The following is a 17,836-nucleotide window of genomic DNA, read 5'->3' as shown; positions in this document are numbered from 1 at the left end:
CCTTTTATAAACAAATTTTCTCTAATGTCCGAGTAAGGGTAGTCTAAATACAGCTGGATATGTATTTATTAATCCAAATTGGTTTACAGTTTAATTGCTTCATTTTTCAGGGATGAAGTTTCTCTTGCAAAGCTGAAAGAAAAGTTAATGCTTATGTTCAAATTTGAACAAAAATTTTCCTCAAGCACCAAATTGCAGAACTTGAAACTTTGGAAAAGGAAAAAGTTGGTAAATTTTTTTCTTTATCCAGCCTGCCTCATTTCTGCCATTCCTTTGGGGTTTTTGGTTAGTTCTTGGTGGTTTTGTGATCACAGCCTCTCACCTGGCAGTGACTCACTCACCACCTTCAACAGAAAAAATATCTTCTCTATATTTAGCCTGAGTTGATCTTCTTTCTGTTTGATTCATTGCACCTTGTCCTACCACTCCCTACCCTTGTAAAAAATCCTTCTCCAGCTTTCCTGTGAGGCCCCTGCAGGTACTGGAAGGAGCTCTAAGGTCCCTCCAGAGCTTTCTTTTTTCCAGGCTGGACAGTCTGTCCTTGGAGCAGAGGTTCTCCATCCCTCTGGTTGTAAGGCTCTGTGTCTGGGCAGAATGTCGAGGTCCAATCTGGCGAGCTACAGACCCCAGCCCACGCAGTCTTGCACGGACAAAGGCAAAAGACCAGGAGTGCTCTTCTCCACGTGGGCACCAACACCCTGCCTTTATTTTCCAAGGTGGGAAAGAGGCCAGCCAGCTGTCTCTAGGGGGCTTTAAGAGCCCGGAAAGGGGCTGGAGGAGAAGGACTGCAGCCAAAGGGATACAGGTGAGGAGGGGCGAGGGGAGGGGTAACCCAGGAAGAGACCACCAAGGCTGACACTTGCCCTGGGTAGGGGGAAGGGGACGACGGTGTGGTCATAGGACACAAATCATGGGAACAGTGCAAACTACCAAACACCCAGTGCAAGCAACTAAATAAGTATTTAGTGCAATACAACATCTAGTCATCTTTATGGCCCCCTCTGTGCTGGCTCCAGCCGGTCCCTGTGGTTCCTGTGCTGGGAGCCCAGGGCTGGATGCAGGGCTCCAGGTGGGTCTCAGCAGAGCAGAGCAGAGGGGCAGAATCCCCTCCCTGCCCTGCTGCCCACGGGGCTCCGGGTGCAGCCCAGGACACTGGTTTGGCTTGCTTTTTCAGGAGTTTCCAGGATTCCTAAAATACTCAACATTCCCAAGCATATGTCTGTTTACACTTTGCATAGAATAAATGTTTAAAAACAAATTAACTTTGTTTCTTTTAATTTTTGGTTAGTGGCTGGCATGGGAAATCTTCAAAGCAGCCTCTTCAGGAAAATAAGAAAAGTGAAGAATAACATTGCCAGACACAAAATCCTTGTTTTTTAGTTACAGTGTCCTGCTCAATGTGTTTGTCAGTGGTCTGGATGCTGAAGGTGAGTGCACCAGTGGCAATTTGCTGATGATCCAGACTGGGAGGTGCTGTGGATTCTCTTGAGGGACAAGGGGCTTGTGCAGAAGGATCTAGATAGATTGGAGCGCTGAGCAATCTTAAATGAGGTGAAATTCGTCAAGTGCAAATGGTGGATTGTGCACCTGGGAAGGAGTGACACCAGGCACAGGGGTGAAGTGGGAGAGGGGTGGCTCAGGGTGGCTCAGCAGTGCCCGGGCAGCCCCGAGGACAAAGCCCATCCCAGAGCAGCGAGCAGGGCACAGCCAGAGCCCATCCCAGAGCAGCGAGCAGGGCACAGCCAGAGCCCATCCCAGAGCAGCGAGCAGGGCACAGCCAGAGCCCATCCCAGAGCAGCGAGCAGGGCACAGCCAGAGCCCATCCCAGGGCTCCCAGCAGGGCACAGCCAGAGCCCATCCCAGGGCTCTGAGCAGGGCACAGCCAGAGCCCATCCCAGGGCTCTGAGCAGGGCACAGCCAGAGCCCATCCCAGGGCTCCCAGCAGGGCACAGCCAGAGCCCATCCCAGGGCTCCCAGCAGGGCACAGCCAGAGCCCATCCCAGGGCTCCCAGCAGGGCACAGCCAGAGCCCATCCCAGAGCTCTGAGCAGGGCACAGCCAGAGCCCATCCCAGAGCTCCCAGCAGGGCACAGCCAGAGCCCATCCCAGAGCTCCCAGCAGGGCACAGCCAGAGCCCATCCCAGAGCTCCCAGCAGGGCACAGCCAGAGCCCATCCCAGAGCAGCGAGCAGGGCACAGCCAGAGCCCATCCCAGGGCTCCCAGCAGGGCACAGCCAGAGCCCATCCCAGAGCTCCCAGCAGGGCACAGCCAGAGCCCATCCCAGGGCTCCCAGCAGGGCACAGCCAGAGCCCATCCCAGAGCTCCCAGCAGGGCACAGCCAGAGCCCATCCCAGAGCTCTGAGCAGGGCACAGCCAGAGCCCATCCCAGAGCAGCAAGCAGGGCACAGCCAGAGCCCATCCCAGGGCTCCCAGCAGGGCACAGCCAGAGCCCATCCCAGGGCTCCCAGCAGGGCACAGCCAGAGCCCATCCCAGAGCAGCAAGCAGGGCACAGCCAGAGCCCATCCCAGGGCTCCCAGCAGGGCACAGCCAGAGCCCATCCCAGACTCCCAGCAGGGCACAGCCAGAGCCCATCCCAGAGCTCCCAGCAGGGCACAGCCAGAGCCCATCCCAGAGCTCCCAGCAGGGCACAGCCAGAGCCCATCCCAGAGCTCCCAGCAGGGCACAGCCAGAGCCCATCCCAGAGCAGCGAGCAGGGCACAGCCAGAGCCCATCCCAGGGCACCCAGCAGGGCACAGCCAGAGCCCATCCCAGAGCAGCGAGCAGGGCACAGCCAGAGCCCATCCCAGAGCTCCCAGCAGGGCACAGCCAGAGCCCATCCCAGAGCTCTGAGCAGGGCACAGCCAGGGCCCATCCCAGGGCTCCCAGCAGGGCACAGCCAGAGCCCATCCCAGAGCTCTGAGCAGGGCACAGCCAGGGCCCATCCCAGAGCAGCGAGCAGGGCACAGCCAGAGCCCATCCCAGAGCACCCAGCAGGGCACAGCCAGAGCCCATCCCAGGGCTCCCAGCAGGGCACAGCCAGAGCCCATCCCAGAGCTCCCAGCAGGGCACAGCCAGAGCCCATCCCAGGGCTCCCAGCAGGGCACAGCCAGAGCCCATCCCAGGGCACCCAGCAGGGCACAGCCAGAGCCCATCCCAGAGCTCCCAGCAGGGCACAGCCAGAGCCCATCCCAGGGCTCCCAGCAGGGCACAGCCAGAGCCCATCCCAGAGCTCCCAGCAGGGCACAGCCAGAGCCCATCCCAGGGCACCCAGCAGGGCACAGCCAGAGCCCATCCCAGAGCTCCCAGCAGGGCACAGCCAGAGCCCATCCCAGGGCTCCCAGCAGGGCACAGCCAGAGCCCATCCCAGAGCTCCCAGCAGGGCACAGCCAGAGCCCATCCCAGAGCTCTGAGCAGGGCACAGCCAGAGCCCAGGGAGGGGATGGGCCTCGCCTGGGGCCTGCTGGGCCCTGCAGGTGGAGAAGGATGGGAAGGTTCTTCCGTGCATCCTGAGGAGGGAATCAGAGCTGGAACCTCCTGTGAGGAGCAGCTGAAGTCTTTGGGCTTGTCCACTTTGGAGAAAAGGAGGTTGAGGTGTGCCCTCAGTGCTCTCTGCAGCTTCCTGAGGAGGGGAAGGGCACGGGGAGGTGCTGAGCTCTTCTCCCTGGCATCCAGGGCTCAGAGCTGAAGCAGGAGAGGTTCAGCCTGGATACCAAGAAGCATTTCCTCACCACAAGGCTTGTGGGTGGTCACACAGGAGAACAGGCGTCCTGGAGAGATGGTTGGTGCCCCAAGTCTGTCAGTGTTCAAGAAGCATTTGGACAGTGCCATTAGCAATAGGTTTTAACCTTTGCTCAGTCCTAAAATGTTCTTTGGATTAGCAAAAAGGTCTTTGGAAGTGGCAGTTGGATTAGATAATTGTTATAGGTCCCTTCCAACCATAGCAGTTCTGATCATTTCATTTCATTTCATTTCATTTCATTTCATTTCATTTCATTTCATTTCATTTCATTTCATTTCATTTCATTTCTCTACTGTGATATTGAAATGCCAGGTTAATTTTGTTAATCAAGCAGTGAGAGAGCAGTGCAGCACCTGCCAATTAATGGCAAGATGCTGGGAAAAGTGATGAACTTTACACTGAGGGTCATTAACCCCAGCAGCTCCTTGGCATCTTTTACCACAGTCACTATGTAAGAAACCTCATTTTAAACGTTAAAATCCTATTTTCTTCCCTGCACAAAAACATGTAAAAGTACAAATTCACTTTTGAGTTTTAAACCTGCACATCTGCATGTGCACATTACCCACTAGATACAGGATCACCCAGAGGTTTCTCAGCTGTGTTTGAGTTGGTGGCTCTCTGTCAGCTCTGTGGCTGATGCTGCTCAGGCAGGGTGGCAGCAGGATGCCTTCTGCTGTCACTCCCTGCAGGACACCTGGGCAGATGCCCCTCAGGGCTGGGGGGGCAGCAGGACCAGGGCAAGCCCAGCTCAGCTGCCCCTGAAGATGGAAACAAGGGTCTTCAGCTGTGGAATTTCATGGATCCTACACAGGCTTCAAGAAATTTTATGTAGCACTGGAATGTGTACACAAGATAAATCTGCACTACAATTTGTAAAATTTTGTAGGAAAAAGGAACAAAACTTCACTACTATCCTAACAATAAATACAACTCTAAAACTTCTTTTGAAATAATTTTTCCAGTTTGAGATAACACACAGGAGGTAAAGCAGAAGAAAACCCTGAGCCATACCTGGGAACTTTTCAAATACACTAAAATAAGGGAAGGACTTTTTTCTTTTTCTGATCTAGAAAGACACAACTAATAGATGGAAGGAAAGTTCAAAAAGTACTTAAATTTGGAAAGGGCCTGCCTTGTAATTACGTGCACCCTCCTACCACCAATATCTTGTATGACATTTAAAGAAGTGGCCAGAATGGGTTTCCCAGCCAAGACTTAAAAATCAATGGTAGGAAAAATTTACACTACCAATGAGGGATTCTGTAATTGGGATCAGTTGTCCAAAGGAAAAAACAGCCTGTGCATGGCTGGTCTGGAAAGTTTGGTCTGGATGGCTCAAAGGCTGAACACAGACTGAATAACAACTTCTGCACCAATTATTTCATGTGGATTTCAACACGAAGGGAAGGAAAGGGATCCTCTCTCTCTTGAGTGGAGCAACAGCAGTACTTTAGGACAGCAAATAAAATGCCTGGATGAGGAGTGATCTGAATCACCCAGAACTTGTGAATTATGTGAATCTGTCCTGCAGTTTGTCAGTGGACAGGGAACTGCAGGGGCTCATCACACAGGTGACCTTGGATCTGAACATCCTCCTCCACATGAAACTATTCAAAATAAAAAAGCTCTCACAAATAAGAAACAAATAGATTTTCTCAAGGATTCATCACACTTTGCCTGTGCTCACAGAATACATTAAGTCTAAGCAGGAAACCCACTAAATGTCTCCCTCCACACATGTATTTCTGGCTTTCAGGAATTTAAGTGCAGTGAAGGAGTATTTCTGTACAATCACGAATGCTAACAAGAGAACAAAACATGCAAAACAAGAGACTGAAAGAAGACTTGATCAAAGAAAACGTAAGTCTTCAGTCTGTGCTTGTGAAGTCAAAATGAAAAGCAGATGGCCCCCTATATGGTTTCTCCAAAATAAATTACATGTAGTGAGAAAATGGGTCTGTTTCCAGCAAATTTTGTAGCCTTTGATAGTTGAGATGAGAAATACAAATTAGGGATAGGTAAAACAAATTCAGAGGCCCTCTTGAGAGAAGAGAAAGGAGGAAGTGCATTGAAAGTGAGGTGAGGGACAGACAGTGTGGGGAGTGAGGTGCAGCCCGCACCAGCAGGGACCCCGCAGCACAGCTGGGCGCTGGTTCTGCAGCTGCCCAGAGGCACAGCCTGCCTGCAGGCACAGCTGCAGCGCCCTGCTCGTGGCCAGGCCCCAGCAAAGTGGGGCTGAAATCAGACCAGTCACCTTTGCAGATTGTAGGAAGCAGGATCTTATTTCAAAACAGGAATATGAGCCTTTCAACACAGCCGCACGAAGACAGTGATTGGGAGAAGTTCCTTTGAAGCCCAACCAGGCTGCTTTAAAGAAGAGGCCGCCGAAGTGCGGAGTGACACGGGTCACTCGGTGCCAGAGTCTGGCGGCGTCCCGCTGTCGCGGCGGTGCAGGAGTCCCTCCCTGGGACGCTGCCGCGGGCACAGCGCTCCCCTGGGCCGCCGCCCTGCTGGCCTCGGTGTCCCAGCCAGCGCAGCTCCGCGCAGGGCGAACCCTCCGTGCCCCGCCCGCGCCCCGAACCGGCCCGGAGCGTCTGGAGCAGACCTGACCTCGCAGCCTGGGCAGCTGTGAGCAGGGCAGGCAGCTGAATAACGCAGAAATTAGAAACGATGTGGTTATGTCTGATGGGGGGAACGCAAGAAGTCTCCCAGAATAATCCAAAAATGCATTCCCTGGATGATTTACTGATGCCCAGGCATGATTTGAGCACTGTGAGCATAGTGAAAAAGGGATCAACAAAGTCTGTGCAAATTCTAGGATTAAAAACTTTCAAGTTTCATTTTGGAAGGGTCCAGACTGAACTCTTAAAACATTTATTTTAAATAAATGAAATATTAAAATAGTATGAACTTATTTGTATATAACAATAACACTTTAATATTTAGTCAAGGAACCATGAGATCTAAAAATTTGCTACTTACATTAAGAACTCACCCATTACAACTCAGAACTTCAATGATAAGATGACAAATTCTCTGAAGGATATGGAAATGCTCATATGACCATGGTGTGGCTCTTTGGTGAGCAGAGGAACACTAGGATATAGGAATTGTGGCTTGGGCTCCTGCTGTGTGTAGGGCATGAGAGCTCAGGAGTGTTGGGACACAGGAAAGCACAGAAAAGGAGTTTGTCTGAATTCAGCATCACTGAGATCCACCTGGGGCTCGGAGTCAAAGCAAAGGATCAGCTGAACTCAACCATTTGTTTCCCTGGAATGTCATTAACACATGCACGGGGCAGAATGTCCTGCTGTTAACCAGCACCAGATGAGCCAGACCTGATTCAAAACTTTTTTTTTGACATGAGCCACAAACACAATAAAGAACTATTTCAGGGCTGCAAGGTATTTCATGTTACAGCTACTGTTTAGCACAACCTAATTATTCCACAGTAACAATATTCTCACTAGTGACACCACAATAGCAAAACAAAGGCTAAAGTTTGACTCAAATTTTAAAAATTTAAATGTCTTTTTTTTAATTGCCACACCTCACTAAAATACTTATGCTGAATATTTCCCATGCTTACATTTGTACACATTAGAGTGGTTAATATAAGCAATAATGAACCTCAAAAATACAAAAGGGTGTTGCTGAATCGTTTAAAAAAATACTTGTAATTACAGTTATATCAAAAACTATTGTGATCTTGAAAATATTCAAGAATTACTCTGCAATTTTACAGTATGAAGTGGAAGATTAAAAATAATAATTTAATTCTTATTAAGATTGTGGAAGTGTCTGTGTTTTCTTAAAAAGTACAATATGGCTAGTGTTAATTCTAAAAGCTTGGTAATACTCCTTTTTTAGGTAAGCTACTGCAACAAGTTCCAAGTATGGATCCTGTACTCAAAGAGAGAAAGCAGGAAGAATAAAAAATTCAATAATCTTATATATGTAAAAATCTATAGCCATACAATGAAAAAATACTACAAAGCTATGTCAATACAAAGGAGTAAAATTGTGTCACTGGATCAATCACTGCACTGCAGCACTTAAGGAATAACCAAAACAAAACCAAACATTTTCTCACGTAGAGAAATTCTTGTGTTGGTGTGTGGTGCTGCTGCTGAGGGGGTTCATGGTGGCACCACTGCAGCTGCTGCTCAGGGGCTGAGCCCTGCACTGTTGCTGCTGGTGTTGACTCCGGCACTGACTCCACCAGACCCAGTCTCACACAGCAAACTGGGGTTTGCTCCCCAAAACGGGGCACTGCCACCTTTCCCCTTCACAGCCAGTAACCAGAGCTCTTGTGATGCGCAAAACCAGACTAGGCATTACTCTGTGTACTTCAGGAGGGCAAAATTCAACTCTTTAACTAGTAAGAATCATATTCAATTTATTTAATCATCTATAATCAACTTTATAACTGTAAATCATGTAACAACCATCATATCCCATCAAGGAGCATGTATGCCACTGGCATAACATACAGTATAGTAATGGTCTAAATCCTCTCAACTAAGACAACTTTAGACTTCAGCTTTAAACTTATATTGTTCAATTATAACTACTTTCTGATAATTTTATTCCAATAAATACCAAGCAAATTGAAATAATCCCCATCTTTACTATTGGAAAAGCCACATGAAATGAACAAAGAAATATTTGTATTACTTATTAAAAATAAGATGCTTTAAGATAATTGCATCAGAAATTACTAACAGCCAACTTAATTTTAAACTGCAACGGTATGAAATCCTTGGTTTTATCACTTGGGAGTTCTTGGTGAAGTATTTTCAACTCTGCTTATCAATAATATCTGACACGTCACACAACCCCTCTAGTCTCCAAGTATGAGTTTGCCAGTGTAAAGGCTGCACTTGGCCCTGACAAACAGTCTTTCATTGTTTGCTGCAAAAATGTCCTCTTTCTAGAGCTGCAGAGGACTGACTCCTGCTTCTCCTACTTCTCCCTCCTTTAACAATACCAATCTTAGCCCAAGAGGTGGCTTTTTGTATGGTGAAGAGACCACTATCAACACTACCAAATAAAGAGGTGCTAAATCATATCTGTTCAGAAAAATTCCAGTGGTGAAACAACAAAAAGGCATTCCCCATCAATTTACTAACTGGATTCTGAGGAGTTATTAATAATTTGTTTAATGTGTTGTTTGGGTTAACATATCAATATTTTGAAATACTGTTACTATTCCTCACAAACTGAATAATGTATTAGAATTCCGCAAGTTAGTTTCACAAAAACAGCCCCCTATCATATATTAATTTTTTAAAAGAAACAAAACAAAAGTAATAGAAAAATAACTATGTTGAGGAACACCTGTTTTCGATAAATACATTTGAAAAGACACCAGGGTTTAATAGACTCCTAAAAAGTTTAGCCATTTTTAGATTTTTTTACTGTTTGCAAATATGCTGCTTTTCTTGCTCTCTAGGAAGACAAACTGCTTATGAAATGTTGTGGCAAGGCAGTTGAAGCAAATACTTCTGGAAGATTTCAATCGCATTTTTTCAATTTACAAAATGTGAAAACATCTTTCAATTAGTAAAAAAATTAGTCTAATATACAAACATTTTCTTAAAAAATTCGTCTGTGAAGGAATGTAGTGTAATTACCCAGACTCACACCCATTCACTCCTCTGACACTGGCAGCTAGCTCCTCTTGACACAAGCCTCTCTACATTAACCCAGAGAAATGCATACATGGCCAGTTCGCCCAAGCAGAAGAGTCATTCAGCCTTCCCCAAATCTGAACTATCATAAATTACCACTTGGACAGCATTAGAAAGAAATTGAAGCATACAAGGAATAAACTATAGTTTCTTTTTATATCAAAACGTACTCTTGAAAATGTGTTTGGCACAGTGCTAAATCATATAGTTAATACTAAATATTGCAGGATACAATAAAACCCTGGAGTTAACTTGTGTTTATACCCTTCTAGGGATAAAAATAAAAAGATACCAATTATTCAGAAGTCAGCCTATACAAACTGTATAAACAATATTTTATGTCTTGTTTTGAAAACCACTGATATAGTAAATTTTACATAAAAGACTGCAAAATAATATAAATGGATTTAAACAGATCTTTACAATAAGAAATTCAAATGGAAACAGACAAGTAACAAAGAGAAGTAAAAAAATTTATTGCAGTATTCGTTCCACCAGATTTGCTGGGGATCCCTTTTCTTGTATTATTTCAGGGTGACCTAATACATCAAAATCTACATTTACAAAAACTCCTCCTGCAGATAGGTCATAGATACTGCATGCTTTTTTTCTTTTTTTTTTTTTTCTTCAACAGAATAAATTATATATCCAGGAGATTCTGCCACTTTACAGCCTGGAAAAACAATGCTTTCCTGGAAACTGGGCTAAGCTAAAGAAAGCCATCCGCTGCTAGGTTAAACTCCAAGAACACTTTATTAAGAACATTAACAGACTAATTTCCAACATTCACTTGTTTATTTTTTTTAAACAGAAAGGTTTTTTTTTCAAGATATAAACAATTTTTTTTGTTAAACTATAATACAGTGGGAGTAAAAATGAACTGAGAAGTTTCTGCTGCACAACAGCGAAGGAAGCTCCCACAAAAATGTTTACCAAACATTTCCTTCTTTTTTCCCCGCGTCCCAGGTTCCATTCTTACTCTTCATTTAACTGATTTTTTTTTTGCCAGAAAGTTGATATTTCAAGTTTTTCTGTTATTTCAATTCCTGTAAATTTGGCTGCATGTACAAATTCATTAGCTGGAAGTTCCATCCTTGGCGGCATACAGCGATCGTAAAGTCTGCACAACTTTATTAGTCAGCTTATTAGCACTCGTTAGAGCAATTTTTTTGTAAATAATGTCTGACTCTTTAATAGTGTCTACCCAAGGCACCAGTTTGCGGCCATCACGGCGCTTAGCCTCAGTCCAGGAGCCACTGTAGGAGCCTGCCATCCACTGAACACTGAAGCCATTGCTGGTTTTCTGTACTACTCTTGCAATTTGTGGTCGGTCTTTGTACTTTGGACAGCAAATAGCGATGACATCCATGACATCAACACTTTCATTCATCTGTGCTGCCAACTCCGTAGAGTCTGAATTTCGTTTTGACCTTCTCAATGACTAAAACATTGGGGGGAAAAAAGACCAAGTGTTACACAAAAGAACTTTAGTGAAATTATTGCTTTTATTGCTTTTAATCCCTTGACGCCGGGAGTTGGGATTCCCCGGCACACATTCCATTGCCGGCAATGAGACGCACCGCGACCGCCAGCGCCAAGGGGTTAACATATCCTTGTAAAACCACATACTCTTAATTTGTACCCGTGTCTTTATCTCTTATTGATATATAAAATTATATATACACATGAATCATAAAGCTACATAAAAACTTGGCAACAATAAAAAGGATAACACACAGTACATTCCAAAGGAAAATTAATAACTTTTTATACGGGATAAATCTCATTTTCTAGTTTGGTTTTTTTTTTATTGTCTTTTCTGTTAAACTTTCTACAAAAGTTGTATAAACGGTTAAGTAGAGAATCTCTATCTACAAAATGCTTTTTTTTTTCATGTGGATTACATTACTTGGTGTACATTTAATATAATAAACTGACATTTATAAGCACATAAAAATCATTTTACGTAATACGCTGCGAAATACGTTGACTCCTCCTCCGCCTCACCCCTGAAGTGCCTCCTCCTCTATCCTCCCCATCACTTTCATCGTCCTCTGTCTCAGCTGCATTGTTTTTAGGGCTGCCTCCTCCAAGCAGCGAGGTAATTGCTTTGTTCCGAGCATTTGTGCTAGCTGACACCTCTCCATCTTCTTCCTCTTCATCAGGATCCAAATGTTCCATAAGGAGCTTGAACTATTAAAAGAGAAAAGATCAGTTCACTTTGTAACTTTAAACATGGACATTTATATAACATTACATTATATTAGAAACAAGTAGCAAAGTAAAGAAACAGGGTAAAACAAATAACAAACTTGAACAGCTTATGTTGTATTCTACAAACTTAACTTTCTGATTTTTTTTGGTAGATATACACAAGCTTTCTTCCTGAGTTTTTCAAATGGCAAGATTTCTCTATCTGTTATTGGTGAAGGGTGAGGGACAGTTAGCAAACCACAGTCTCTGTTCCCGTGATGGAAAGAGTCAGGAATAAAGTGAACAAGTAATATGGGAGAGGTATACACCATGGATACCAGAAATTGGAAAATACTCCATAAAGATGAATACCCTTAAGCTGAAATTAATTACCATTGAGTTTAAACTTCTTAGAAATCTTTGAAGTACAGTCCTGCTAAACATCCTGAAAGGAAGATCCACACATCACATAAGGTAACCAGGAACTTAACATTTTGAAATGTACTTTCCAGTTTATACTGTATTAAAAGATTTCAGACTTTCTGCAAAGCAACTTTACTTACATCTAAGTACTGTTTTACTATACTCCTCTTCACTTCTTCTGTGATCTTGGAATTAGCCATATCACTCCGCAGAAAATCCAAAGTTTGTTTTGGATGGAAATGCACTCCTGTCTTCCTGTTTATAGCTTTATCATAAACTTTTGCAGATTCAGATGGAGAATATTTCTGAATTTTACTGTTTGAAGAAAACAAAAGAGAAGACCTTTAAAGGAAAGTCCAGAGTAATTTGAACAAAAAGCTTTTAAAACCTCCAATATAAGTATTTTTCTTTGAATCATTCCATATACAATAGATAGCCCTGGTAAGAAATCAAATAATTGCGGTTTTTTTAAGCTGAAGTTCAACATAATAAATTTCTTTTCTCTGTTACCCAAATGTATTGCTTAAACAGCTAGTTACAATCAACTTAAACAAATGAAAAAATGTCACTGCATAACAAGTGTCCTACTATCTAAATAGCCTTACCTATCAGAGAATCCACAGAGGTTCTTTAGATGCTGTTTCAGCATCAGAAGTAATAATATGCCTTGGGAGACATTAGCAAATTCAATTAAAGGAGCTGAATTTTCAGGTAAACACTTCATCACTGCATTTATATCATTTTCTTCATCAGAATCTGAATCAGAGTCCACTCGTTTCCGTAACCTCCGAGGCTTAGAAGCTTCCGCCTCGCTTTCACTCCCGCTGCCACTGTTACTGTCACTCTCGGACTCCTCCTCCGATGAAGGCTTTCTATCCTTTTTTTTGTCTTTCACCATAGACTGCACGACAGAGAAGTTAACACACATTCCAAAATTAGGATAAATAATACAATGTATGTTCCTAAAATAATCTGTCCAAAATCATTACTATCTTAAATTAAAGAGAATTCATTGAAGAATATTATTAATTTATAACTTGATACTCTTAAAATTATTTATAGCAAAAATATACTGAAAAATTTGTCCAACACCCAGATTTTCTTGCAAGTTGCATACAGAAGGAACTGAAGCAACAAGCACTCCCCTGCTATGTTGTCATTAAAAGACTGCTGAAGTTCATTAACAGTGACAGCAAAATACAGTAGAAAGCCAAATACAATAAATCAGGAAGAAAATTCTGTTTTTCTTTCACCTGAATATACTTTCTGTGTCTCATAGAGATTTCCATAAGTACTTTGGTTTTAAAGTGGTTTTAAATCCTTGTCTCTTGAAATTCTATGACATATGTGATGGTCATAGATAATGATCATATTAATAATGAACTAATAATAATTAATAGTAATCAGCTGCCCTGTGCCTGGCAGTGTTCAAGGCCAGGCTGGGTGAGGCTCTGAGCAATCTGGTCTAATGGAAGTGTCCCTGCCCAAAAGAGAGGGTTGGAACAAGGTGATCTTTAAGGTCCCTTCCAACCATAGCCATTTTATGATTAGTTCTAGGATTACTTGTAGATCTACAGATCTAACTTCACACATGCATTATTACTGCACATAGTACGATTTTTCAGGACACAGACCTAAGCAGGATCTCATCCTTTTGGAGCTGGGTGCTACACACTGGTTCTCAACCTGAAGAATGTATTATCTCTTTCTAGCAGATTAAAAATCAACTTTGGTAGGGTGAGAGTTTAAAGCACAGTACATTTCAGGCAGTGAACCTTCAGGCATCAACTCTGACTTGTGTTTATTAGTCAAATTGAACATTATAGAAACTGGCTCCTGACAATTTGCACCTTCGACTGCAACAGCTCTTCAGGAAAGGAAGACACTGAAGTGTTTAAGCAGCAGAGGCCTCTCACTTACAGGCTTGTGTGTTGCCATAACAACAGGTACTCTGTCTTGATTCAGGTCCTTACTGCTGCCTTAAGAAATACTGCCCACTCCTCTCTTGCAATAAACAACATATTTTAAATCTCTAGCAACACAAATGCAACTGCCATCAGCTACTTGACAACAAAATAACTGCCAACTGGATTTTATTATTAAAATTTTACAAACAACCACAACAAACTAGTATTCCACGATGATTCCAGGTTCATGTGCTTTCAGATGTATACAATTAATTAATATGGTTGTTATTCAGCCATATTGGGAAATCATATAAATTTGCTCTCAAAATTCATCATTATTTTTTAATAATGTAAGCAGCAATGTAAGTAGAGTTTTTGACTAGTGTCTACCAGATAAAGGTCAGAACAGACAGTGTTGCTTGGTTTTTGACTATTGTTTACATGCAAAGTAACGCAACTGGTTCACACAATGATAATGGTACTGCATTCACTGAAAAATTGACCACGTTATAGAGAAGCTTATGTTTCCACCGCCATAAATACACTAAAATATAAATGCACATACCTCTTTAAATGACTGTAGTAGGTTGCTACCAGAAACTGATAATGTAATGTCTATATGATGCATTATAAACAGCGGCTCTTCCTGTGTTTGGTACGGAAAACAGGCTAGATTGTCTGCTATGTACAAAAGCATATTCACCTCTGTTTTCTGGAAGTTAAAGAAAAAATTACACATAAATACATGCAGAAATATCCCGAATCCATACACTTCTGCAATGCTCCTAAGAATCCAGGGCAAAAAAAAAAAAGACCATAATTTTTGTTCTATATAGCCCCCAAAAACCACTCTAAACAACTTCTATACATGCAAAATTTAGTCATACCTAAAGATACATTATTTCTAATTAGTCAAACTGAGTATAAAAAGGTACAGAGTGATGCAACATATATTCTATTACATGGATAAATACCTTATATTAGAAAGCAAAAAAAATACATATTGGGGACAAAGCTATCAATAATCATGTCATAAAAATACATCACAAAAGGAGAACTTAAGCTTTTAATGCTGCATTTAAACTTCTTTTTAAGTGAAGGAAATGTGGTGCTTACTGCAGTATCATCAAAGAGGTTGAGTAAAGAAATTAGAAAGGCTCGTCTGTGTTGACGGTTCCCTCGAATCATGGAGTAGAGGTGTGAACACAGCGCACTGGATGATTCATCGTGTCTAAAACCTCTCACAGGATCTTTTGGGCAGGTATTAATTGCCTGCTGTACTTGGTAAGACATCTTCATACCAGCCACTGCTTTCATCTGAAATGGAAATATATATTTTTATTCAAAACATTGCTTCCAAAACAGTACAACTGAATCCTTTTTAAGGGATGCTCATGTGAAATTTAAATAAAAACATACACTGAGGCAATACTACCTTTTGAGACGATAAACAGATCTGAGCTATCAAACAGAACCTGTGGCAGAGATCAGAATGTCTTGTGAACTGCTTTGACTGTAAATTCTGCTAGGACCATACAGCTAATCTGTTTACCCACTATAGCCAGGTATTTCAATTTAAACAATTTTCAAGAACATTGAAATGTTTTCGTACATGAACAGAATATTTTACCACATGTACATGCTTGGTATCCCCTGTAGGGAAACCAATAACCGAATCTATATGAGTACAATAGGACTAACAACAGAAAATTAGTATTTGTTTTTTGGTTTTTTTTTCATATGTCCAATAATTTCCAGTTGATTTTACTCACTTCAATGGTCCTGCTCTAGTTTCAGAACAAACTTATTTTCTAGTTAGGCTGCATAGACAACTGTCCTCATAGTACCTCTGCTACTGTTCAGAAAAGTTGTCTATGTGTCTATATACTATCTTAAATCCTAGCTGCCTAACACAGCAAATTTCAACTGCTAGCCTTCACTTAATGGATGAGTTATCTGTTTGGATGCCATCAATAGTACAATGCTCCAAATGCACTGGAATACAAAGAAGGACATGTGAGAAGTCCTACAACAGAGTACACACAGAGAACCTAGACTGGGATCTTCCAAAATACGGAGAATGCTGCAGCTTCATTTCAGATCTTAAGGAGAACTGGCACTATGTCACAACTTCACATCCTCACACAGACTTTCGTTTTTCTTTTTAACAAGATTCATCAGACATAAATAGCTTCTTATGCTTCTTCTGCTTAGATTACAATTTATAAAGTCTTGGTGCCTTGCACACTCTAATATATATATTCTAAGGACTTCTATTGACTGTTACATGGTTACATGTTACATGGTGTTTTCTTTTTTAGTCCACTGCTAAACATTATGAAACACTCGTTCTTACCTGTTATCAAATAAAGGCTTTAAAATACTATTTAGTGTGAAAATAATTACTCTGAATCATAAATTAAAGGAAATTGTGAACTAGAAGAGACACTTCAAATTATATTATCATTTCTGTTTCTCAGGCGAGTCATCTTTACAACTGCTGAGTGTTATTGTTTTTTTTTTTTTTTACTGTGTACTCTTTTTCTGGACCTGAAGCATATTCAAGTGTTAAACCACTAGAGAACATAATGGTATTTTGTAAAGTGTTAAATTAGAATTACTTACGTGAATGAACCCAGCATATTTTTTGTCTATTTCCACCAACTGTTGGTCAGCTTTATTTCGCATAGAGGGCTCTGGATCTGTGCCCATAGCAATTAAGTATGGCACACACTTGAAAAACAAATGAAATGGTTATTCAGAGGCATTCTACCTCCTTTTTCTCAGCCTTTTTCTTTGTTTCTACTGCAGAAATTAGAATAGAAAGGTCTATGCAACTTACTACCCTTTCTTCAAGTAAATAGAACAAAATACTACAAGACACCAGCATACAAATGAAGTTGTGAGGTTTCAGGTAGTATTTCCCTTTTTCTCAAACTCTAAAGTGAATTTGAAATACAGAAAATTGCATTTAAAAAACCCCCCAAAAAACCACTTATGACTGAACATGTGCAATGGTTGCAGCATCAAAAATTAATTACAAAACATTATGTAAGCAAAGGGTGATGGAGATGATGGTTGAAGGTCTGACACTGACTGTGGAATTCCATAGTGCTTGGAGGATATAGGGATTGAGGTGGAAGCAAGCTGACACAAGATAAAGAACTAAACAAAGAAAACATTTTGGCATATACCTCAAAGTCATAACAGAGTTATGCTCCAATGTACATATCTACATGGTCTTTAGGTACTGCCTGGGCTTTTACATCTTAATCCAATGATAATGAAGCATTTGGAATCTTGTCGGCTAACAACATAAAGCAGATTTCAAAATATGCCTTTTGTAAAGGCCTCTGGCTACAGTAAGAAATTGCTGTAACGTAAGTAGAAGAGAAGACCTGGAAATATATGTAGCAAGTGCGAAAGCCTCTAAAAACATGAATAGAAGAAAGTCCCACAAAAGCCTATCATACCTGAACAGGATGGATGAGACCTTGGTTTAATGTCAGTGCAATGACATTTAGAGCAAAGTGGCGTACACTGGACTGGTTATGAAAGAAAGCCTCAAGGACCTGTTTGAGATATAGCTGCATGATGGAACTACTCATCCCTGAGGAAATATCACCCATTTCTTTCAGGTCTTCCTGTTTTGCTACTTTTTTCCCTGTAAAAAGGACAAAAGCAATAGCATACTCATCATGGTATAACTACTTATTTTGCCATCACTTGATATATGCTGATCTTTCACAATAAATACATACTTCTGCTGTCTTTTAGAATAGGTTTATGATCTCATGAAACACAGAACAGTCTAATGTATAAACATATATGAAAATACAAAGAAACAAAATTTTAATTCAAGCCTTAATTCCTTAATA

General features: G+C 42.0%; 1 protein-coding gene across 5 annotated transcripts in view; it reads right to left on the bottom strand.

The window, feature by feature from the left end:
* Positions 1 to 9,887: 9,887 nt before the first annotated feature.
* Positions 9,888 to 17,836, bottom strand: part of NIPBL (NIPBL cohesin loading factor) — a 154,848-nt gene continuing 146,899 nt past the window's right edge. For 4 of the 5 annotated variants that reach the window (XM_063180235.1, XM_063180234.1, XM_063180238.1 and 1 more), the window contains 8 exons: positions 17,432 to 17,622; positions 16,584 to 16,691; positions 15,075 to 15,275; positions 14,524 to 14,670; positions 12,657 to 12,952; positions 12,192 to 12,366; positions 11,443 to 11,628; positions 9,888 to 10,876 (listed from right to left, as the gene is read on the bottom strand). In XM_063180235.1, coding sequence (XP_063036305.1) covers positions 10,511 to 10,876; positions 11,443 to 11,628; positions 12,192 to 12,366; positions 12,657 to 12,952; positions 14,524 to 14,670; positions 15,075 to 15,275; positions 16,584 to 16,691; positions 17,432 to 17,622 — 1,670 coding nt within the window. In that variant the 3' untranslated portion in view covers positions 9,888 to 10,510. Of the gene's footprint in view, positions 10,877 to 11,401; positions 11,629 to 12,191; positions 12,367 to 12,656; positions 12,953 to 14,523; positions 14,671 to 15,074; positions 15,276 to 16,583; positions 16,692 to 17,431; positions 17,623 to 17,836 lie in introns of all 5 variants that reach the window. The other variant, XM_063180236.1, reaches the window with a different exon arrangement.

The sequence above is a fragment of the Melospiza melodia genome, chromosome Z (genome assembly GCF_035770615.1).
Source record: "Melospiza melodia melodia isolate bMelMel2 chromosome Z, bMelMel2.pri, whole genome shotgun sequence".
Lineage (NCBI taxonomy): Eukaryota > Metazoa > Chordata > Aves > Passeriformes > Passerellidae > Melospiza > Melospiza melodia.
The sequence above is the reverse complement of the archived record's forward strand: the minus strand, read 5'-3'. Positions and strand labels throughout refer to the sequence as shown.